The 22,979-nt window shown below is 52.8% G+C and overlaps 2 protein-coding genes across 4 annotated transcripts; one reads left to right on the forward strand and one right to left on the reverse strand.

Annotated features, from left to right (window-relative positions):
• Positions 1 to 4,482: 4,482 nt before the first annotated feature.
• On the forward strand, positions 4,483 to 13,713 carry HMGA1 (high mobility group AT-hook 1). Of its 2 annotated transcripts, none has more exons than XM_074348512.1 (6): positions 4,483 to 4,639; positions 4,884 to 5,000; positions 8,215 to 8,393; positions 10,159 to 10,242; positions 10,881 to 10,931; positions 12,403 to 13,713. In XM_074348512.1, exons 3-6 carry the CDS (start codon positions 8,259 to 8,261, stop codon positions 12,454 to 12,456), a joined length of 324 nt encoding a protein of 107 aa, XP_074204613.1. In that variant the 5' UTR covers positions 4,483 to 4,639; positions 4,884 to 5,000; positions 8,215 to 8,258; the 3' UTR covers positions 12,457 to 13,713. The 2 variants fall into 2 exon arrangements, with proteins under 2 accessions (XP_074204613.1, XP_074204614.1); XM_074348513.1 differs by having other exon boundaries at positions 4,484 to 4,639; positions 8,215 to 8,360.
• A 178-nt stretch (positions 13,714 to 13,891) lies between these two features.
• Positions 13,892 to 16,575, reverse strand: SMIM29 (small integral membrane protein 29). Of its 2 annotated transcripts, XM_045512225.2 has the most exons (6): positions 16,425 to 16,478; positions 16,147 to 16,245; positions 15,167 to 15,350; positions 14,969 to 14,994; positions 14,571 to 14,676; positions 13,892 to 14,386 (listed from the first exon to the last, which is right to left on the reverse strand). In XM_045512225.2, the coding sequence occupies exons 3-6, from the start codon at positions 15,275 to 15,277 to the stop codon at positions 14,321 to 14,323; spliced, it is 309 nt and encodes a 102-aa protein (XP_045368181.1). In that variant the 5' UTR covers positions 15,278 to 15,350; positions 16,147 to 16,245; positions 16,425 to 16,478; the 3' UTR covers positions 13,892 to 14,320. The 2 variants fall into 2 exon arrangements, with proteins under 2 accessions (XP_045368181.1, XP_010947361.1); XM_010949059.3 differs by lacking the exon at positions 16,147 to 16,245 and having other exon boundaries at positions 16,425 to 16,575.
• Between the last annotated feature and the right edge of the window lie 6,404 nt (positions 16,576 to 22,979).

Consider the following 22,979-nt stretch of genomic DNA (forward strand, 5'->3'; position numbering starts at 1 on the left):
CTTCCCCTTTTCCTCAGGTTTTCTGGAGGCTGGGGGTAGTTGAGCTTCCCTGGGTTCCAGCCCTGAAGGAGGAGGCTGATGAAGTTCATGGTGTCCTGGGGGCAAGCAAGGTGGGCTGCTGGCTCAAGGCAGGGGGTGCCTGTCTCCTGGGCCCTCCTATTCACTGGAGAGTTTTTCCCTCGAAAGTTGGAAGCAAAAAAGGCCCTCCTCCCACTCGAGGCCTGCCAGGCTTCCTGGCAGCAGAGTTTGTGGTCAGCAGGGCCTGGAGGCTGGATCCTGCCAGATGACCAGATGTACTAGTAGCTGGGTAACTCTCCAGGAGAGTGGTCAACACTGTAAACTAGGGCTACCCTCTATCAGGCTTACCCAGGCCAATCCTGTTGATATGGTCCAGGTCAACCCCAGTTGGAATGGGCCAGGTCAGGTTTGTGACCCTAAATCTAGTCATAACTACTACTACTACCTCCTTTTGCCCTTAAGTGCTCTGGTTGTCTATAATAGCTGGGCACACGTATTCTCTGACCCAGGAATTCCTCCCCTAGGCGTGTACCCAACAGAAATTTGCACATCTACTCACCAAGACATAACACTAGAACATTCACAATGGCACTATTTGTAATAGCCCCAAACCAGTTCTCCAAATGTCCTTCAACAGAATGGGTATCTAAACTGTGGTACATTCACACCAGGTTTAACTATGCCACAATGAGAATGAACATTCTGCCGCCATGAGCAATAACATGGATGAATCTCAGACATAAAGTTGAGCAAAGGAAAGTAACTCAGAAGAGTACTTAACATATGATTTGATCCAAACAGTGCACCTGAAAGGTGAAACTAGGTGATGCTATTAGAAGTTGGGAGAGTGGTGACATAAGGGGGGCTGGAGATGTTCTGTTTCTTGATCTGGGTGCTGGTGACACGAGGGTGCTCACTTTATGAAAATGCATTGAGCTGAACAGAGGATTTGTGCATTTTCTGTATGTATAGTTTTCATCAGTAAAAGGTTTACTTTAAAAACTATCATGGTTTGGACAACAGGTTAAATAATTCCTGTTCCTCCTCTGCCTACCTTTTCCCATCTACCTTCTATGTTGGGCTGGACACACAGAACACTGTCACACCTCATCCCCATGACTTTCAGAAAACCCTGACTAATCTAACCACTAAATGGAACCATTCACACTGGTCTTTCCCTTAACTCTTCTAAGAGCTGCAGTTGACTCAGAAGCAAGAGGTAAACTGATAAGCAAATATGCTGACTGCAGAGATGAAGCAAGACATGAATCCCCAGAGAATGCTAAGGGACACCCCAACCTACCAAAACATCTGCATTTCCAAGACACAACTGAGAGATTGTCAGGGTCCTGCTACTCTACTTAGCAAATCAGGGAAAGACCTAACATACATCAGGAAGAATTTCAATAGCCTAAGTGAAAGTGAGCTTAACCTTCAGCTGTCCTGAAAAATAAAGTTGACTCAAATTCCTCATTCCTTGGACACTCCTGTTGGGATCACTGAAGTTCACTGGGTTGTCCTTGTAGAAACTGTATAATCCAACTCTAACAGGAAGAAAATGCTTCCTGTGGGGAAGACTGGTTCTGATATGACCAATTTCCCTAAGATCTCTTCCTTAGGCCTTGACCAACCAGGTTGATGTCCCAGGCCTAGAACAGCTCCTTCTCCCAACCTGCTCCCTATGGGCACCCCCTCCCCGAGCCACCCACCTATCCAAATCCCATCAGAGCTTGCCCAAGCCTCACCTCCTCCAGACTTCCCTGACCACCCCAAGCTCCCATCCTCTCTCCTGTAGCACCTACCAAGTCTCTCTTTAAGCACCTAACTTCCTAGTTCGAGTTTCAAGAGTGCAGGGAACATTACTTTATTCATTGATTGTACTCCAAGAGTTTGAACTAGTTCTTGGTACATAGTAGGCCCTCAATAAACTGAATGAATGAATGCTTTCTCCTCCTGGCATCTCTGGGATTGCTACTCAGCTCTGGTGTTCCTGGTTCTAGTTCCTCCAGACGTGAAATTCACCAGGGCAAGGACTACAGCTCATTCATCTTTACCCTGGTCATTCACCATTCTGCTTAATAAATACCAACTGAGAGGAAAGAAAGGAAAGGAAGTCGATTCGGGGCATTTGCAATCCAGAAAAAAATGGAGGTGGGGGTCAGTGGGTAGAGTTATTTGGATTTCAAGGATGTGGGTAATCCTGGAGGGGAACAAGCTACTATATTTGCCTACAAATTTATTTATACCTGCCTTCTTCCAGAGGGTTTGAGGTGGCTTATAAAAATACACAGACATAATACAAGGTAAAAAACAAGTCGGTGAAGAAATCAGGACGAGGGGAAAAGAAGAGTTGGAAAAATAAGACCAAGTCTTAGAAGTAGGCCAAAAAGGTTTCCCATAGCCCATTCGAGACGGAAGTCCTTCTCCCTTCCCCACCTCCTTCTCTCTCAGGGACCACCACGAGGCCGGGGAGAGCGGACCCGAGGTTAGCAGCGTCCAGGGGAGGGGTCTGGAAGGACCCCCCCCCCCCCCAGCCCCAGAGTCCGGGCCTAGAAGCCAAGGCGGCCTCCGGGAGGGCTGTCGGTTGGTGAGAATGGCTCTGGGAGGACTCTCCCTGGCCCAGGCCTGGGGATCCAGGTTGCCGGCAGGGGCCGGTGACCTGAGCCGGTTGGGTAAGAGCTGAAGGATCGTTTTTCCACTCAATGCCACAAAGGTTCTCGAGCTAGCAACTCAAGGCCCTCCAGCCAAATCTACCTGCGGCCTACTAAGCGCGCGCTCCGCACGCAGGGCACAAAGATGGAGGGAGCAGCGCGCCTTCCACCCCGCCCCACCCCCGCCCCATCCCGCGCTCCAAAGGGGCAGGCCGCCCCTCCCCCAGCCTCGCCCTCGCGTTCCCCTCCACTCTCCTCTCCCTTAAGGCCGCGCTTCTGTGACTTCCTCTCCCCTCCAGGGGCAGCCAGGGGACTTCTCAAGGACTGCGTTTCACCTGGGCAAGGGGCGGGGAGCCGGCGCGCGGAGGGCGGCCTCCTGGCCCACTCCTAGCCAGGGACGGCCCCAGGCCCACGCCCTCCTCTTTGAACCCACTCGATTGGCCCCCAGCGCCTTCCCGCCCTGACGTCCCCGCCCCCACCCGGCCGAGCACGTGCTGCCCCCGGCCCCGAGCGCCGGCCCGGCCCCGGGTGGGGGCTGGGCCCACTCCCGGCTCTGCTCCCCACCCCCACCGGAAACATTCCTGAAACATTCCTGAAACTAGGAGGCCCGGCCCCTCTGGTTTCCCTACCCCGCCTCTACTCCGGGCTCAGGGTTTTCCTGGCGTCCCCCTTCCACCGCCGGCTCGTCCCCTGAGGAGGGGGCTGGGCCAGGGCCTCCGCCGACTGGGGAGGAAGGGGAGCAAAGAAAAACATGAGTCACAGCCGTGTGTCACTGGGCCGCATTGCAATTCCCTGCATCACGGGAGGTGTGGAAGGCCGCCTCAGGGACCAGGGGCGGGGAGGTGCGCCCGAGAAGGCCCCGGCCCGGCCTGCAGGGTGCGCCTCTGACAGCGCCCTTTCTTCTCCCACCGCCCTCCCCGCCATCTTCCCACTTTGGCTTCCTTCTCGCCCGTGCAACAAGTCTTTATTGGGCGAAGCGCCGGGCGGGCCAAGCGTGGCGAGTACGGCGTGCGTAGACACAGTCCCTGCCCTCAAAGTGCTTCCAGGCGACCACCAGCTCACGCTTTAATATTTTTAAAACAAAGTCATTGCGGAAGGGACCAAGGGACCAAGTGGAGCCACTTGTCGCCAAAACACCATCCGGGTCACCCAAAGGAATGAATCCTCCCACAGGTTTACCTGCAAAAGAGCCAATCGTTTGTCTCGCTTGAAGGCTGCACCTTGACTATGGCCCACTGGGGTCCATTAATAAATTTAAACTATGGATTTCACAAGTTTCACGTTTGAATTTCACAAGACCTGTATTTCACCAGTCAGCCACACGCGGGTTGGCACTGAAACGCACATGCTGACACCTGTCCGCCCAGGGAAAGTCTACGAGCGGCGTATCAGGGAGAAGGGGGCGGCTGGTAGGCCTCGGAATTCTCCAACCCGCGCGTTTCTTTCCACCCCTGCCGCCCGCGCGGACCACCGCAGGCACCAGCGCCCGCCCACATCCACGCGCTCTGCGGGCGCCAGGCCCACACACCCGGAAGGCCCCTAGAGGTGACTCCCGGGGACCCCAGTTCCACGCAGTAAGGACGCCCTCCTCCCGCGCAAGGGTCCTTGGTACTCTCTCTGTACACCTCCCCAGGTCTCCCGGCCCGGGACAGTACGGAGTGGGCCGGGGCCTCGGGTTCCCAGCTCAGGCCTCCCGCGCGCCCGCCCCCGGACACCCGGCACCATACACCCCTCCCGCAGTCAGCACCCACCCGCGCCGCCGCGGCGGCGGCTGGCGGGCGGCCGCCCTTTTAAATCCCCGGGCTCATTTGCATGGCCCCGCCCCCCTCAGTGACACGGCTGGCGCGGGCGGGCCCGTCCCCCCTGCCCCTGGGTCGCTCTTTTTAAGCTCCCCTGAGCCGGGGCTGCGCTCCTCTAATTGGGACTCCGAGTCCGGGCTATTTCTGGCCCTGGCGCGGCTCCAAGAAGGCGTGAGTTCGCGGCCCCTCCGGTGGCTTCTTTTTTTTTATATCTATCATTTAATTAAATTATTTATTTATTGAGGCCGCGCACGGGCCGTGCCTAGCTTCCTGCCCCTCGCCATCCTTCGGGGGAGGGGGAATATTTTTGTCCCCCCCGCCTGGATGTGACATATAAATACCCCGCGGGGGCCTGGGCGGCGAGCACGCGGCGGCGGCGGTCTCTGAGCGCCTCTGCTCTCTCTCCCGGTTTCAGATCCGCATTTGCTACCAGCGGCGGCGGCGGCGGCGGAGCCAGGCCGGTCCTCAGCGCCCAGCACCGTCGCTCCCGGCAGCCCGGAGCGCGCACCGCAGGCCGGCGGCCGAGCTCGCGGTGAGTCGTCCCCGGGGCCCGCGGCGGCGGCGGCGGAGGGGGGCGCCCGCGCCCCCGCTGCACGCCGCCCCTACTGCAAGCCGCCCGGGGCTGCAGCGCGCGCCTCCGGCTTTATTCCCAGGCCGGGGCTGCGCGAGCCGCCGGCGGGGGAGGGCCGCGAGTCGCGGGGGCGGGCGGCGGGGCCCGGCGGCGCGGGGAGGGCGCCCGCACCCCTTCCCCCGCGCCGCGGGCGTCCTGCGGGGGGCGGAGACCCAGGAAAGGCGCGCGGTGGGGGAGGGGGCGCGCGGCTGCAACGAGCGCGAGTTGTGCACCCGGCGGAGCCCGGTGCACCTCGCGCTGCCGCCGATCCCGACCGAGCCCGGGCCCGGGGTGGTGGGGGGCGGGGAGAGGAACAGGCTGCGGCGCAGCGGGAGAGTGGGGGACCGGGCGCCCCCCGCAGCCTGGGGAAGTTCTAGAAGTGAGGGGGATGGGCAGGAACCCCGCAATTCGGCCTTACTCCAGTTCGGCCTCTTCTGGCGCCCCCTCCGCAGAAGAGGCCGAATCGCGGGCCTGGGTTTGGGGCTTCACCCGGACCCCACCTCTGGCCCGGCCCGCGCCTCTTCAGCCCCCAGGGCCCGTCCTGCCCTCCGCCCCCACAAACTGGTTTCTCTGCTTTGCTGGGCTCTGTTGGAACTAGTCCCTTTGACTCCCCGTTAAATTTTTTTTTTTTCTGGGGCTTTATTTTGCGGGGAGGGCGCGGAGGGAGGTGGCTTTCTTCCTTTACCCCGTGCACGCCAGGTTTCCTGCCCCAAGGCGGGCTTGGGTGCCCCCTCTGGCAGGAAGTGGGGCCGGGTGCACCCGCGTGGCGGTGCATGCGGTCGGGGTGCACCGGTTTCCCGCGCCTGCAAGAGCGGCCTTCGCCCCTCCCCCCGTGCGCTCTAGTCCCTAGTCCACCGGCCAGACACAGACACTTGCAGAGTCACCCTGGACCCAGGTTTGGAACTGGGGCCACAGGCACTTAACTAGCCCCTGAGGCGGGTCAGGAAAGTGGCGGGCTAGAAAGATCGCCAGGAACCCATTCCATCCTGCCTGCCCACTTGCTCTGTGACCTTGGACACTCATCAGGCTTCTCCGGGTTACCTTTTTTGGGGGGGAAACAAGTTAGTCCCATGATGATTTCCTAGGGTCATTCCTGCAGATTGTCTCAGCATTTGTGGAGCACACATTGCCTGCACAATGTGTGGAGGAGACAAGCTTGAGACCCAAAAAGGCATACTACAAACTGAGGGATTGCGGTTGGGCCCTAAACGTGGCTTCGCCAAGCCAAGCTTCTCTGATGTTCAGAAACAGGTGGAAGAGACAAGCATTTGTTGGTCTCACCAGACAGGGAGGGCCTCAAGGCCTTCATTCAGTTCATGGACGCCTGGATGTGGGGTGGGGGTGAGTGTATTAAAGGGTCCCCAGCAGCAGGAGGTCAGGGGAAGCACCAGATGATGCAAGAGCTTGCAGGGACACCCACCAGGATCCCCCAGGCAGGCCTAGGCTCTCCGGATTACTGACTGGCTTCTCCCAACTGGAACCCCCTCTCTGAGGGGGCCTCCAGCAGACCTCATGTGAGGTCAGCACTCATTTAGCTGATTAATTTTGATGTTTAGTTTTGAAGGGGGACCTGTGGTAATATAAGATCCTAATCACTGCCTGTAATTACAGAGCAGGCCAAGCCACTAATGATGGAGCAGGATAAATCACCAACCACCTTGTTTAAAAGGGTCTTCAAGTCTGAAATATTAGAAAATGGAATAATTACCAGACAAAGTCTTGCTGTCTGGAGCATTTCGATACTTGAAGATCAGGGCTTTGGGCCCTCTAAAAGTCACAAGTTTGCAAAAACGATTTTTCCTCTCATGGGATTAAAATTGGAAATTGTCTGAAGCTGAAAAGGGGAAAGAAAGTAATTTTCAAATGTTCCCGTTCTCATTTTGATTGGAGTGAAGATTTCCGTTGTTAAAGTATTTTAAAATATTAGCTGGTTTGATTGTTACAGCGGTCTGCAGAGGTAGTTAAGGTAGGTGCATTATCATTACCCTCATTTTACAGGTTGAGGGGCTTTCAAGTGGAGCCATAGGCCTTCCAGGACACGTCTTAATCTGTAACTTAGGAATAATAATTGAGAGGACAGGGATGGGGATGTGAGAGGATCCTCACTGTCCTTTAGCCTCTGGAAGAGACTCCCAAATACAGGTTGCAGGTGCTCCTTGCAGAGGGAGGTTTTAGGTAAACTCTAAATTAGTAGGACTGATTAAGCCCAAACAGGCCTCTAAGAAGAGAGAAGATGCTAGAAAAGGACCAAGGAACTTTTAGGATCAGCTGTGTTAGGGCTTCAGGGGGCCAGGTAGCATCTGTTAGAAGGGTCCCTCTCAGTTGAAAGAATCCCTGCCCCTCCTGTAAGGAGGCATCAAGGAGAAAGATCTCATCTGACTCCAGGGGGGTGGGTTGGGGGCTATGGGAAAGAGGAGACTCACCTTTCAGCTTTGGGGCTTTCTTTCCCCACCCCACCTCACCATTGCAGTTCTATCCATCTTCCCCCTTCTTCCTAAATTGTCCTCATCTTCTGAGAACTCAAAGCTTCACCCAGGGAGAGAGTAGCAGAGAGACTGGTGGGGCGGGCACCAACCCTGACCATGTGATTGGTGTGGCATGTGAATGTTGGCCCTTAAAGAGTGTTTGGTCCTGAGGCTCGGGCCTTGGCATGTGGGCAGCACTGTGGATGAGGTGGGCCAGGGATTGATGGCCATGGCTGCCAGATGCCCAGGGCTCATTCTCTGCTTACCTTTCCTCCCTTGTTCCCTGTGAGCTACCCAGGCTTGGCTTTCTCCTAAAAAGAAAGGGCAGTTTGGTGGAGGGAGAGGCCCTAGGGGTGTGAGGACCCCCACCCTGCCCACATCTTTGCCGGGGTGGCCTCAACCACAGCCACATCTGGACTGGCTGAGCTCTTGGTCCCCAGCCCTGTGGGGGTGGCAGGACAACAAAGAGCCCTTCTGAACAGGAGATAAGGAGCTGATTAGGGCCAACGGCCCAGCCCCGCCCTGTGGCTGCCTGCTGGGGCTGAGCAGACTCCCATGAGCTAGGCAGAGTGGGAATCCTGGGTGCCCCGGGGAGCAGGCAGGACTGGTGAGGGGGTAGGAAGTGGCTAAAGTCAGATGTTTTGTTTAAAACAACTTTTCCGACCCTCCAGCATCCCAGCCGTCACTCCCCCACCTGCTCTGCAGACCAGGGAAGATGAGCGAGTCGAGCTCGAAGTCCAGCCAGCCCTTGGCTTCCAAGCAGGAAAAGGACGCCACTGAGAAGCGAGGGCGGGGCAGGCCGCGCAAGCAGCCTCCGGTGAGTCCCGGGACGGCGCTGGTAGGGAGTCAGGTGGGTGTCCAAACCTTTGCCTCAGTTTACCTCTTTGGGCTAGGGAGGTGCCAGGCATCTTGGAAGGCCAAAACCAGACTGGCAGGGTGCAGAATCATTCCTATCCATACACCTGCACACTCTGGACATGCCATCTCTAGTCTGATCCTCTTGAGACCCAGGAGAGAAGTTGGGGCTGAGGGAGCTCGGAGCTCGTGCCAGAAAGTCCAAGCCAGAAGTGACCCTGTGGTCACACAGGTCAGTGTTCACACTATGGTAAACCACCCACCCTTTATTTCCAGTCTATCATGAGCCAGCACATTTATAAAACGTACTAAAGATGGGTTATGGAAATGTGAAGATATATGTACATACAAGCCCAGGATTTTTAGTCGTTATATTGCACATGATATATATTGCACATGATATTACTCTGTTAATTTACTATGAAGGTGTCTCGATACTTATTGTTGAGTGGCCCTGGATTAGGCTTTGGCCCAGCTCTGTAAAAGGGAATTGAAGTCCAAGAAGTTGAAAATGTTGGGGGAGTTGGTGGCAGAGTGACACAGAACCCAGGGTATGCCCTGCTAAGGTCCCGTGAAGTTAAAAGGCCAGCCTGGCACCGTGCCCCCCACCTCCTCCACGAGCTTGGCCAATCAGGCTGTGAGGACCACCTGTTATGTGGTGGAGATCTTGGTTTCTTGGTTTCTCTCCCGGAGGGGCAGCTGTCCCCAAGTGAGGGGCAGCTGCACGTGAATGTAGCCCAGTTACTTCCCTTTCAGCTGGGAGAGAAAGGAATTGAGGTCAATCCCCTTGCCCTTTACATGTCAGGCAGGTTGTTAAACACCAAGCCCCAGGCATCCCCCTCTAGAGTGGAGAGGTCTAGAGGTCTCTCCTGACTCTTCGGGAGCCAGGAGGAGTCTGATGGGTGGTGGAACTCAGCTGCCTCTTTCAGAGCCCACTGTATAATGTGTGGGAATCCATCCTCTTAGTCTGGTTCCCTTGGCCTCCTCCTGCTGCCTGTTAGCTGTGGTCAGTGGGGGGTGTCAGAGGAGTGCTGAGTTACTGGACCATGAACAGCCCATGGGTAGCTGCCTTGGGAAACCATAGCTGATGTGCATTTACTGCCCAGCTTCTATGCATTATGTAGCAGCTTTTTATTCCGTCTTGGGCTTATTAAAATTTCAGCAGTGCCAACAACAGGGATCTCTGGGTTCCAAGGTCTGGGCATAACTCCTACCTGGGAGGCAGCTGGGAGGGAGTCCAATTTGCAAGTAGAGGCTGGACGCTCCCTCTAGGGGAAGGGGGATCCTTTCCTATCTTCTGAGGGGGTGGACAATGATCACAGCCCAGTGCTGACACCTATACATTCTTCATTGAATTTTTGTGGCACTTAGCCAGCTAAGTCTTTAAACCATTTACAGATGAGGGAAACTGAGGCTCAAGCGTGAAGTGTCTTGTCCAAGATCTTAGACTATAGAGCTAGTCAGTGGCAGGGCTGGGGTGTGGGCAGAGCTGCATAACGGTGTCTTTCTGTCCCCATGACACCCTTCCCAGGAGTCTTCCTGCCTCTTGTCATTTTGCTGTCACAGGGAAGCAAGGGGAGAGGCTTTGCAAAAGATGTTCAAACTGAGAATTTAAGTCCCGAGGGCCACCTGTGGATTCTGGAGTCAGGGGTTGGCCTGTAGACCTAAGTTTGCTGGGATAGGGCAGAGGGCTCTGTCTTCTGAAAGGAGTGGGTCAGGGTGACACCTGTGTTCCTGACCTGTCCCATCTGTCTTTGCAGAAGGAGCCCAGCGAAGTGCCAACACCTAAGAGACCTCGGGGCCGACCAAAGGGGAGCAAAAACAAGGGTGCTGCCAAGACCCGGGTGAGGCTTGAGGGGGTTAGGGTTAAGAGGAAGGAGGGCCCTCTCCCCACGACAGCAGCTGTGGGAGGTTTGGGAAGGAGCTGGCTTGTCCTATTCTCTGCACTCCCTTCTCTGGCATGTGGGTGGCCATGGGTCTTTGCTAATTGGCCAGGGGTGAGGACTGAAGGTCTAACGTCTGTAGCCTTGGTCCTGCCTAGGACAACTGGAAAGCAAGTCAAATGTCCTGCAGCTTTGGGAAGAGGGAAGGGGCAGCTCCACCCTGGGCTGAGAATGTTACCTTCTCTCCCAGAGGCCCCCTGCGTCCTGAGGGAGTGTGGATAAGCAGGGAAGGCCAGATTTACAGTGGCATCAGCCTTTCAGAGAACTTGTTTTGTTTTTTATTTTTTTCTAAGACACGACTCATATCCTCTGAGTCATGGGTGGAGGAGGGAGTGGGGGGCGTGTGTGTATGTTGGGGTGGGGGGGCAGTGTGGCTGGCCAGTCATCACCAGCTGGGGTGAGAGTCCTGGGCTGCCCTGAGCAGAGGTAGGGGGATCTGCCCCTCCCTACTCTCCCTCGCCGTCCAGGGTACCGGTCATTGGGTGAGCCCTGTCAGGGACATTTTTGACTTAGATATTTTATTTTCTCTGACCATCCAGAAAACCACCACAACTCCAGGGAGGAAACCAAGGGGCAGACCCAAAAAACTGGTAGGTGAAGAGGCCGGCAGCTTGGGTCTTGTGGGGAGGCTGTTAAGGGGTGATGCCCCATCTGTGTGCCCACCACAGAAAGATGGCTCTCCCTGACCTGCAGGGCCAGGAATGATGGGACTTCATGTTTTACTCAGGCCCAGAGAGGGAAAGGGATTTGCCCAAGGCCCAGGCACCTGGCCCCCAGCCCAGGGCTTTTAAAGGGCTATGTCCATGAGAAGTGAGGGGTCCCAGGTACAAAGCAAACCAGACCCCTTCCCTGCCCTACCTGGGGGCAGTCCCTTCATCTGCTTCTGAAACGGACTCAGAACTTCTAGGGAGAAATTGGAAGTCATCTAGTCCCCTCCCCACTGCACACCCCCAACCCCCATTATAGAAATGAGGAAAGGAAGCCACAGGGGAAAGGGGTGAGGTTTGGCTTGACTCTTGGGAGGGAAGAAGCAGAGGAGCTCACCGTGGGGGTGGGGTCAGTGTTGGGTGGGAGTTGAGGTGTGATGCCTCATGGAGGTACTTCCTCACAGGAAGGCACCATCTGTTTCTGGGCCCCCAAATAGCCGGTAGTGGAAGTGGGCAGGCTGAGGGAGACTGCCTCTAGGGGGAACACTGCAGTGAGGGCCACCCCAGCCTTCCTCTGCCTGGCCCTTTCCGACCCCCAACCTGTTCCTGCACTCCCTGAGGCCTTCATTCCTCGAGCTGAGCCACCAGAGGGTGAGGGGGGCTGAGGGGGGCTAAGGGGTGCTGGCGGGGCCCCAGGAGTGAGTAACAGGAAACAAGTTGTTTTGGAGTTTGTGCCTGGCACGGGGGCCCCCGTGTGGTGTCCCGACATTCCCGCCCAGTGAGTGAGCCCCGGCGGCACACACTTCCCCTTCCTCCCCACCCTGGCCTGGGGTCAGCCCGCGGCCGTGGCCACTCTGCAGCCTGGTCCACAGCCCAGCAGCTGCCCCTGTAGGCTAAGGCCACCTGGTTCCCCTTCACCCACGGCCGTGGCCACTCTGCAGCCCTGGTCCACAGCCCAACAGCTGCCCCTGTAGGCTAAGGCCACCTGGTTCCCCTTCACCCGCCAGGGGGGGCTCATGCACCCTCCAGCCACCCCCTTCCCACCCCATTTCCTCTCCCTGGCCACCTCTTCTCCCCTCCATGAGAGCCAGTCACTTCCTCACTTCCTCGAGCTCAGTGCTGTCCTGAGCTCTGCCAGGTCCCCCCTGCCATGGGCCTGGGGGCCAAGAGGGCCTGGCTCTATGTGAGAGCAGCATGTGTGTGGTTTTTTTTTCCTCCCTTTAAATTCTTCCTTTTTTATGAATGAAACTGGGCCTTGGAGGTTGCTGAGTCACCCACACACTCAGCCCTGACTCATCCCCCTTCTGGAGAGCCAGGGAGTGCAGGGAGGGGTGGGGGCAAGCTTGGCTTCTGGGGGTGGAGGAGGAGGGGGGCAGGCCTGGCATTCCTGCTGATGGCCCTGCCCACCTCGCAGGAGAAGGAGGAAGAAGAGGGCATCTCACAGGAGTCCTCAGAGGAGGAGCAGTGACCGCGCCGCTGTGCCGCCTGCTCCCTCACCGAGGAGCAGTTTCCTTCTGGGACTGGACAGCTCCGCTCCGCTCCCACTGCCCCCACCCTTCCCCAGGCCCACGCATCACCGCCACCCACCTGCACCCTCACCACCACACTACACCGCACACCAGCCGCTGCAGGGCCCCTAGGGCCCGAGTGGGAAGCAGTTTTCCTTTGATTTCAATTCCCAGCGACCCCTCTCATCCACACGCCACACCTGCCCCCTGGACAAAGCTGACTTCTCACGTCACTGCTCCCTGCGCTGCTGATCCCCACTCCCTCAGCAGTGGGGACATTGCTGGCTGGGCTCTTGGTCTGGGGGTCCCTTCTGATCCCTGACTCTTCCCTCTGGCTTCCCATTAAGGGGCCTGGGAGGGCTCCCCTGGCCTTAAAAGGAGCCCAAGCCTCATCTCCTTTTGACATGGCCCACTCCCACTGTACTAACAGCAGCAGGTGTGGCTCACACCCATTTTTCTTCCCCACCTTGCCTAGTCCCTGCACTAGGTTGGGCAGCCCCCTTGGGGGCACAGGAAGGAAGGCAGGAGGGGTCTAAGCCCCCTACTCGCCCTAAGCAGGTTCTAGTCCACCTTGCCCTCACCCTGGAGTCTACTGCAGTGATGGAGATGCAGAACCACCTTTATCCAGGGGAGGCCCAGGGGCCTGGGTTTCCTGTGACAGCCACTCAAGGTGGGCTGGAGCCACTCCTCATCCCCATCTGCTTCCACTCTTGGCCTCAGTTTCCCCTTCCCTTACATGGGGCACTAATAACAAGGAGCTAGCCTTGCCCACTCCCACCCTTCTGCTCCTCCCCACCCCCCAAGGTTCTGGTTTCATCTTTCCTCTGGTCACAAACTACCTCTGGACAGTTGTGTTGTTTTTTGTTCAATGTTTCATTCTTAGACATCCGTCATTGCTGCTGCTACCAGCGCCAAATGTTCATCCTCATTTCTCCTGTTCTGCCCACATTCCCCTCCTCCAAGATGCTCTTAGAGGAAGGGGCCTGGGGCAAAGCAGGCTGGGTTACCGACTACCCCAGTCCCAGGGAAGGTGGGGCCCTGCCCCTAGGATGCTGCAGCAGAGTAAAGAGGGGGGCCTGTTTTGACCGGCAGGTGTAGGGGCCACCTTCTTCCCCTGTTCTGTCAGGGAGGAGGTAGCCATTATTTGTCCCAGCCTGGGGCCCCCTTCTGGTTTCCTATTTGCAGTTACTTGAATAAAAAAAATATCCTTTTCTGGACTGAGTCTTTTTCTGTGTTGGGTGCCTGGAATAGGGAAGGGTGGAAACCTAGTGGGTGGTGGTGGCTCTGGAGGTGCTCTGCCCAGCAATTCAGGCTGGGAGAAGATGGAGAAAAAGCACTAGAGTCAGCTCCTGGGAAGGTAACTTAAGCTCCTCTTGAAGAAATCAGCCATACCCCTAGCCACAAAACATTTTATTTACAAAATATATATACTGAATACTATACATCAGGCCCTGTAACCCTGGAAACAGCTCCAAAGCCAGGTCAGGGGGCGTTAGAGACAGTGCCCAAGGAAAGGGCAAAGCTTCCCTTCCAGCCACCCTTCCACCGCAGAAGGAAAAGTTCCTATCAGCGCCCGGGAGTGGCTGGCAGGCTCAGCCCACAAAGGGCCAAAGGCCTGGCGGGGAGTTAAGTGATAGCAGGGGCTGATGACTGCTATATGCAGGGCTTAGGAAATGGGTGCTGCTGGGGATGGAGGAGGAGAGACCCAGTAACTAAGAGGCGGGAGCTGAGAGGATGCAATTGGGGTGGGGGTGGGGGAAGAGAAGCAACAGGCTATAGGGCTCTGGACCCCATGGTTCTGAAGATCAGGGTAAGGGGATCAGGTCATGTCTTGACATCCAGCAAGGGTATCCGCTTGTGCTGGTAGCCACTTTGCCAGCCATGGACCACCTGTGAGAGGAGACCATGCCACAGGGCTGGGCTCTGGCCTTGGGAGTCACAACCTTGGAGGAGGCACCTCACTAGGCTTGGCCCACATGCGGAGGGCTGAGAGCAGAAACAGGCTCAGGCTTCAGGGGTGAGTATGAACATAGTAGACCCACCTCTGCTGATTCTCCCTGTCCCGAGTGCTCACCTTGGGGTCTCCCATGTCGGAGAGTAGCTCCTGCTCAGCCTCGTGGAGCTCCTCAGCAGGGTCGTAGCTATACATGGGGAGCAGGTGATGGCGAAGCCGGTCCACCCTGGGGAGCATGGGAGGGGGCTCAGGCCGGGGCCCATTCCCTTCTTCAAACACCTGATTGCCCTATCTCTACTCCCCCTGTTCAGGGGCACTTCCAGTCTGCCTTTTAGGGTACACTACAGCTCTAAGAATACGAGTCTGGGCAGGAATACATAACAATGGAGTGTAGGGAATTTCAGGCTTGTATCAGAATGGCCAAGGGGCATCTTACTTGTATGCAGGGAACTCAGATCTTACGGGAAGAAATTTAAGCAGAATGAGGGAGAGGTAGCACTGGGGTCGGGGACACTCACCGCTTTTTCTTCTGGACATACATTACCTGTAACAGAGACACAGGACTGTGGAGACTGCTGAGCCCAGGATGGCCCACAAGAGAGGGACCCACCTCCACACCCTCCTCTCCCCTAACAGTAGGACAGCTGAGAGGCTGTGTGCAGGCAGGACCAGGCCCACCCAGCAAAATTGTGGGTGTGTATGTGGGGGCTCCTTACCACAGCCACCACCACCCCGACCAGGGTGATGAGGAAGAAAGGCCCCAACACATAGCCCACCATGGAGTCGCTGTTGGCCTGGGGGGCATTGGGCACTGTGGTGTTACTCATGACATCGGCAGCCGGAGGGCTGGGTAGTCAGCATGGGCAGTACTGCCTCGGGAGGGCGCCTCCACTGGGCTCCCTGGGGAGGAGGAAGGAGGTTGTCAATTTCACCCAGGGTGACATTCAGGCTATGAATCCCTCCCTAAGAGCTGGTAATGTATGAAAACTTAGGTCAGGCACTGGGATGAGTGATCTTCCAGGTCAATGTGCTGAGTTTAACCCTCCAGTGACTCTCAGCAAATCCTGGGTGTAAAGGGCACCAAAAGGAGGCCCATACCCAGGGCCTGAGTCCTGTCTAGCTTCTATCCCCAAATCAGGGTGAAGTTCAGCTCAGGTGCTGGCCAAGTATTTGCAAATACAATTTCTGGGGAAAGGTTAGATGTAGGTTCCCAGCTCCTGTCCCAGCCTCCTGGGGCACTGGGCTGCCTGCAGCTATCCAGTGGAGCAAAATGAGGGAGATAAGGTTAAAATATGAGGGTCCTGCACTGCAGCCCAGGGGTGAGGTAGGAGTATCTGAAGGGGCCCATCTAGTCCAGATCCAATTCAGGCTATAGGCCCTACGCCCTCTTTGTCTCTGGTGTCACTCCAGACATAAAACTTGGGCACCATCTCCCTCATTGGTCTCACGTGCCAGGATGGACACAAGTGGGCAGGGCTGGATTTCATCTGTGAGGTGATGTCACCTCCCTCTTGTCCCCACTTGGGGCTCCGCCCAGGTCCCTCCCCTCCTGGTCTGGGATGACAGGCAGAGGTGGAGATGGTCAGCTCTCATGACAGATCCAAGGAGACTGTCCACGGGTGGCTGCACACAGATGCCCCGAGGTCCTTGACCTCGGTTCGCCTGGGTTTCCATCAGAGGGCAAGGTATGAGCTACCTGTCCCGGTGCCCGTGGGGGCTCCAGGCTTGCTCTGTAGCATGCACACCGTCCCATGGTCGAGGGGACATGCCGAGGTAGAGAGGGTGATAGGCGTTCCTAGGATGCAAATCAGCAATGGCGAGCGAGAGGTAGTTCCCACGACGCTGGGAGGTTCAGTCCAGGGGAGGGGGTTTTGGGGGGAGCGCAGAGGGGCCCGGGCATCCTGGAATCCCGACATCCCGAGGCGTGGACCTGGGCCAGCGCTCTGCAGCCCATCCAACCCGGCCATGCCTTACCTCCCGCCGCTGCAGCCCCGGACAGGAACGCCCTCGGTTGGCTCCCGGGCCCCGGAAGAGCCGGCAGGCGCGTGATCAAAGGACCCGGGGAAATAGGCGGGGCCACAGTATCAGGGTGCAACCAATCTGATGGCGGAAGGCGGATGGCCTAGAGACTTCTGGAGCAGCCAATCCAGAGGCGGGGGGCGGGCGGAGAGAAGACGGAGATGACCTAGGCTGCAGGGTCCACGCTGCGACGGCAGGGGGCAGCCGAGGGCTGCGCAGCGAGGGGAGGACAGCGCGCCGGGAGGGGAGGGGAGAGGAGGGGAGGGGAGGGGCGCGAGCGGTTTCCCGGCGTTCCCCGGGCGGACCCCAGCTGAGTGCCCGCGCTTGGGTGCTCACATTCCAGGGAGAGGCCTGGCGTCTGCCTAGCTTGCCTGTCTAGTTGGAGACCGCTCACGTCCTAACGTTTAGCCCAGGACGCACAAAGGTTCCATTAGTGTTTGCTGAGGCCTCCAGACCTCCTAGCAACGCATAGTGGCCCTCTGTGCTGGGCTCAGCGGGTAGAGTAGGCAGGCCTGGGGTAGCGCCTGTCCAGCCCTTGGACTTCGGGTCCACTCATCCAGCCACCCTCTCTGCGCCTCAGTTTTAACGTCGGTAAAACAGGCTGCTATAAAGATTAAACACTGACATGGGTAGGGCCTAGCACATAGCATACCCTGAACGTTAAATTTCCTGTTAACCTCTTTCAGGTTTTTGGGGGCACAGACAGAGCAGTGGGTAAAGTCCCTCTGGGTCATAAGTAACTTGCTAAGTAGGTAAGCTTAGGTCCAAGCTTTCATGGTCTGATAATTAAGATGTCACACACTTAGTGGAGAAATTTGAATAAGATTGCTGGATTTACCAGTATCAATATCCTAGTTGTGAATATTTTACTATAGTTTTACAAACGTTAGCATTGGGAGAAGCTAGGCAAAATGTACCAGAGGTCTCTAGTTATTTATTACAACTGCAGGTAAATCTACAGTTACCTCAAATTGTTTGTGTATAGCTTTGTATTACACCCTCTTACCCCTCACCAAAATCACATGTAATTGGGAAAACAATAGATTGGCGGGTAATGGAAAACACCCATGAAAATAAGGATTGTGGCAGGTGAATCAAGTTGAGGCCCACCTGGGTCCTCAAGTGCTACTGGAGATACAGGGGTGGTGTGGGTCGCCCTATTCTTGCCAGAGGCAACCAATGGCACAGACATGGTTGAGACTTGGTCTGGTCAGGCCTCGGTTTCCTCAAGTCTTTACAGAGGTGGTTAGATGAGAGCAGGTCTGGTGCAGAGATGAGCCAGTTAGGGACCAGAGAGCAAGTGGAAACTCTGGCCCCTTGCCTTCAGACACCATCATCTGACTGTAGTGGGGAAATCAGATAAAGGGAAAGGAATGAGAGAAAAGCTTGGGTCTGGAGGCTCCACGTAGACTTCCTGGTGTTCCCAGGCTTTTGAGTCTGGAGAGTAGGGAGACCACCTCTCCCAGGCTTCTACTAGAGCTGAGGGCAGAGGGAGGAGGCACCTCCTCAGGCAGGGCCTCCCTCACCTTGCAAGGAAGTAGGGATCAGGTAATTGGTTTTAAAGCCCAGGCCCTTCAGCTGCCCACCACACCCAAACTTTGCATCCTCAGGACTTCCAACCACATATCTTGAGGGTCTAGTGGTCCTAGGAGCAGGCCTAGTGGTTGCATTGGCAGGGCCAGTGTGTGGAAAGGCACGGGGTCTCAGTGTCAGAGACTCAGCATGTTTTGATTTCCTTTACTCCTCAGACAGAACACCCTTCCAAGACAGGCAGGGCATATGGGATGACCTCAGTTTACAAATGAGTAAGCTGAAGCCCTGAGCAGTGTGATGACTTCCCAAGGCCCTTGGTGTGATTAGCATTGGTAGGGAAGAATGGGATGATGGGTGGGCCCCTCTTCTGGTGTGCTAGCTGCTGCTCTGGGGCTGCATTTGAGGCCTGTTTTGTTCCTGTGATAAGATCAACTGTGGTAAGTTAAATCTACGTACTATAAACCCTAAAGCAACTAATAATATAACATTGGTATAGCTGATAAGCCAATAAAAGAGATAAAATGTGATAAAAAAAATTCTCAAGTAATCCAAAACAAGGCAGAAAAAGAGAAAAAAAGAAACAAAGAACAGATGAGACAACTAGAAAACAAATAGGATGATAAATGGAAACCTAACTATATCAATAATCAAATTAAATGTAAATAGTCTGAACAACCCAATTGAAAGGCAGAGATTGTCAGAATGGATAAAAAAGTAAGACCCAATTATATGCTGCCAAGAAATGTATTTTGAATATAAAGACTCTAATAGGGAAAAAGAAAAAAGAATGGGAAAGATACACCATGTTTCAAAACAAGGCTGTGAGCACTATAGTATCAGACACTTGATTTCAGAACAGAGATTATTACCAGGGATTAAAAAAAGATCAGTTCATAATGACAGAGGCTAATTAATTGAGGACATAACAAACCTAAATGTTCATATGTCCTAAATGTTCATATTAAAATATTAATTCAAAGAGGGCTTCAAAATATATGAAATAAAAACTGATAGAACTGAAAGAAAAAAAGTTTTAGTCAGAGATTTCAATACTGCTCTCTCAATAGTTGATAAAACAAGCAAATAATCAGCTAGGAAATAGTAGTCTAGAACAACACTATCAACCAACTTGACTTTTATAGAATACTGTAGATTGACATTCATAGGATATTCCACCTAACAGTAGTAAAATACATATTCTTAAGTGTACATAGAACATTTATCAAGATAGATCATATTCTGAGCCATAAAACAAGCCTCAATAAATTAAAAAGGATTCAAGTCAAATGAAGTATGTTTTCTGATCACAGTGGAATTATATTAGAAAGCAGAAAGAAAAAAGGTCCTTGGAAAATCGCCAAATATTTAGAAAATGAGTAACACACCTCTGGATCAAAGAATAATCAGGAATTAGTTTGAATTGAATGAAAATAAGTATGTAACATATTGGGATTTGTGGAATATTCTATTAGAGAAATTTATAACAATAAATATGTATTTGTAAAAAAGAAAGATATGTCAATGACCTCAGCTTCCACCTGAAACCAAAGCATACAGAAGAAAATAACAAAAATCAATGCAGAAATCCATGAAATAGAAAGCAGAAAAATCAGTGAAACCAAAAGCTGCTTCTTGAGAACATCAACAAAACTAATAAACCTCTACCCAGAGTCATCAGAGGAAAAAAAGAGAGACAATACAAATCACCAATATTAGGAATGAGAGAAGTAACATGCCAACAGAGTCTATAGATAATAAAAGAATAATAAGGGAATATTAGGAACAGTAAATTCAACAACTTAGTTGAAATGGAGAATACATGGAAAGACACAAATTACCAAAGTAGGCTTAAGAAGAAATAGATAAATGTATACCAATCTAGGTTGAATTGATGGTTGATACCATCTTCGCTTTAATAGTATACATTAGTGCCTCCTATCCAATTCCATGCCCCCTTTACACTGTTATTGTTACAAATTCATCTTTATATATTGTGTACATGTTAACAGATTTATAATTAGTTTTATGCATGTCTTTTTAATCATGTAAGAAACAAAAAAGAGGAGTTACATATCCCAAATACAAGACTGTCTTTTATATTTAGCAGTGATCTTTTTCTTTATATGGCTTTGAGTTATCATCTAGTGTCTTTCTGTTTCAGTCTGAAGGACTCCCTTTAGCATTTCTTGTAGGGCAGGTCTAATAGTAGCAAATTCTGTTAGTGTTTGTTTATCTGAGAATGTCTGAACTTCTTAATTTTGAAGGACAGTTTTTCTGGATATAGAATTATTGGTTGACAGGTGTTTTGTTTTCTTTTCTGTCAGTTCTTTAAATATATCACCTACTGGTTCCAGGCCTCCATGGTTTATGATGATAAATCAGCTGTTAATCTTAGATGTTAACTGTAATCTTCAAGGTAACCACTGTGAAAACAAGTAGGAAATATATGGAAAAGGAAATGAAGATAAAAATAAAAATTGTACACTAGGGAAAAAAATCAAACACAAAAGAAGACAGTACTGGAAGGATTGAGGAACAAAAAGATACGACATACAGAAAAGAACACTCAACAGAGCCAAAAGAGCTGGCTACTTCCAGCATGGCCAGAGATCTGTATTCTTTGCTCAGAGTTCTAAACTAGAATACTGGTGAAAAGTCTCTTCTCACTATGCCTACTTCTCAATCTGTAAAATGAGAGGATTGGACTAGATGATCTCTAAAATCCTTCCAGCCCTACCATGCAATGATTCACCACTGTCGTCTTATTTTTATCCTCTTCACAGCTACCCAAGTGTCACAACTGCCCATACACCCGCAATTAATGTTCACTGAGTTCCTGATGGAATCTTTCACACGGACCTGACAGTGTCTTGGTACATCTTCAGTGCCCAACCTGTTAACTGAGCGATGGTGATATCACAAGGACATCTCTCCTTCTGCCTCCCCAGCAACCCTTCAGATCAGGTGTTTGGGGACCAGATGCAAATTCAGCCTTCATCCACCACCTCCCTGCCTTCAGTTTCTGCTTGCTCTGGTCCATCTTACACTCTGAAGGGACCAGGGGAGAATATTACTGAGTGGATAAGAGGGCAGGTTCTGGAGTCAGACCACTTAGGTTTGACTACAGTTCTTCCATTTGTTACCTATCTGACCTTGAATATATTGCTTAACTTCTATATTTTCTTTTAAAAGTTTTATGACTTATCTTACACATGGAGAATTTATTTCCATTGTAGGATGTGAGGTAGGAATCTAGTTTTATTTATTTATTTTTTCATTTAGCTAGCCAATTGTTCCAACACCACACACTGAAGAACCAAACCTTTCCCCACCCAGGTGCATATTTCCTCTGGCTCTTACCACATTCCCACACAAGCATAGGTCTGTTTCTTTGGTCCCCTGTTCTATTCAGTTTCCTAATTCATTTCTCTGTAGCTATTCTCTTTTATCACGTTGTTTCAGTTACTGTATCTTTATATTAAGTCTTGATACCGATGGAATACAAGCCTTCCCTTGTAGTCCCGTGTTTTTCCTTGTAGTTTTTCAAAACTGTCTTAGACAACCTTGGCATTTTACCCTATGATTTTTAGAATTAATTTGTCCAATTCTTTTAAAAAGGAGTTTGCTTCCCTAGGCCTCCATTTCCTTTACCATACAAAGGTGATGACCAAAGTTCCTATATGTCACAAGGATGGCAAAGACTAATTGTAAAGCAGAGAACACTCCGCCTGCCATTAAGGCCTGGAACACAACCAAGGAGCACTCAGTATGTAGTAGTATCATCTTCCCCAAATGCCCAACCTGATGCAGTCACTGCTGTTTTAAAACCTTTGTTGGCTTCTCAGTCATGCAGAGTAAAGTTCAAACAGCCACCTGACCCCAGCTGACCCTTCCTGTGGCTCCTCCTGCATCTCTCTCCTCCCACCCCACTATCATTATCATGTTCCAGCCCCAGCAAACTCGCTGTTACCCGAGCACAGTACCCTTGCACATGCTGTCCCTTGGCTGAGAATTCCTTCACCCTCACGAATCCTTTCAGATGGTAGTTCCTCTGTGAAAGAGTCAGTCACTCTCTCCGCCTTTTTATTATTTTTTTTAACTGCATTTGTCACTTTGTATTGTGATTACTTGTGTCTGTTTTGAGTTGACTTAGTGAACTCAGCACAGCCCTTGGCATTTCCCAAACAGGTATTCACTCCCAGCCGCCATATAATGATCACACACCAACTCTGGCATCACATACACTCCTTCACTTATTTAACACTCACAAGCCCACAGAGTAGACTTCTCTCCCACTGAATAGGAAGGAACATAGATGGTAACCTGTTCAAGATGACACAACTTGTCAACAGCTGAGCTGAGATCTGAACTCTGGAATAATTCCAATGCTCACACCTTCTGTTAGAGCAGGCAGTCTGTCCTTTCTCTGTCCCTTTTCTGAATCCATTACTCATCCCACTCTTCCATGGTCCTCCTGTCCAGGTTCTATCCATCAGCCCCTCCCACCTCACCTCCAGTGACTTACCTCCCCCGGCTGTCATCTCTTCCACTGCATGCCATCTGTCATCCAAGCAGGTGTCTCTGTGAGGACTGCACGTCCTGAGTTTAGCACATTGCTGGAATTCAGGACATAGAACATGGAGCCTCATGGCTGCATCCGCATATGCTGAGATGTTAGCTGGGTGTCACAAGACCAAGAAGATAAAACAGAACTTTCACACCTCAAATGTGTCTGAAACCAGAAAGCAAACAAATTCATGGTTTATAACAACAGTGCTTTCTTGGGCATGATTACCAGGTCTGCAGAGAGGATGGGAGACAGCATGACTGGGGTTTGAGCAGGAATTCTGCCAACTCAGTCTGGCTTGGATTGTCAAGGCTGCCACCTCAGAGTAACATAATAAATTTGGGCTAATTTCCTGTTACTCATGCTCAGTTTTGGGGCCTCTTGAGATTTCCCTCTCGCTCTCTTGCCAC

The sequence above is a fragment of the Camelus bactrianus genome, chromosome 20, assembly GCF_048773025.1.
Source record: "Camelus bactrianus isolate YW-2024 breed Bactrian camel chromosome 20, ASM4877302v1, whole genome shotgun sequence".
Lineage (NCBI taxonomy): Eukaryota > Metazoa > Chordata > Mammalia > Artiodactyla > Camelidae > Camelus > Camelus bactrianus.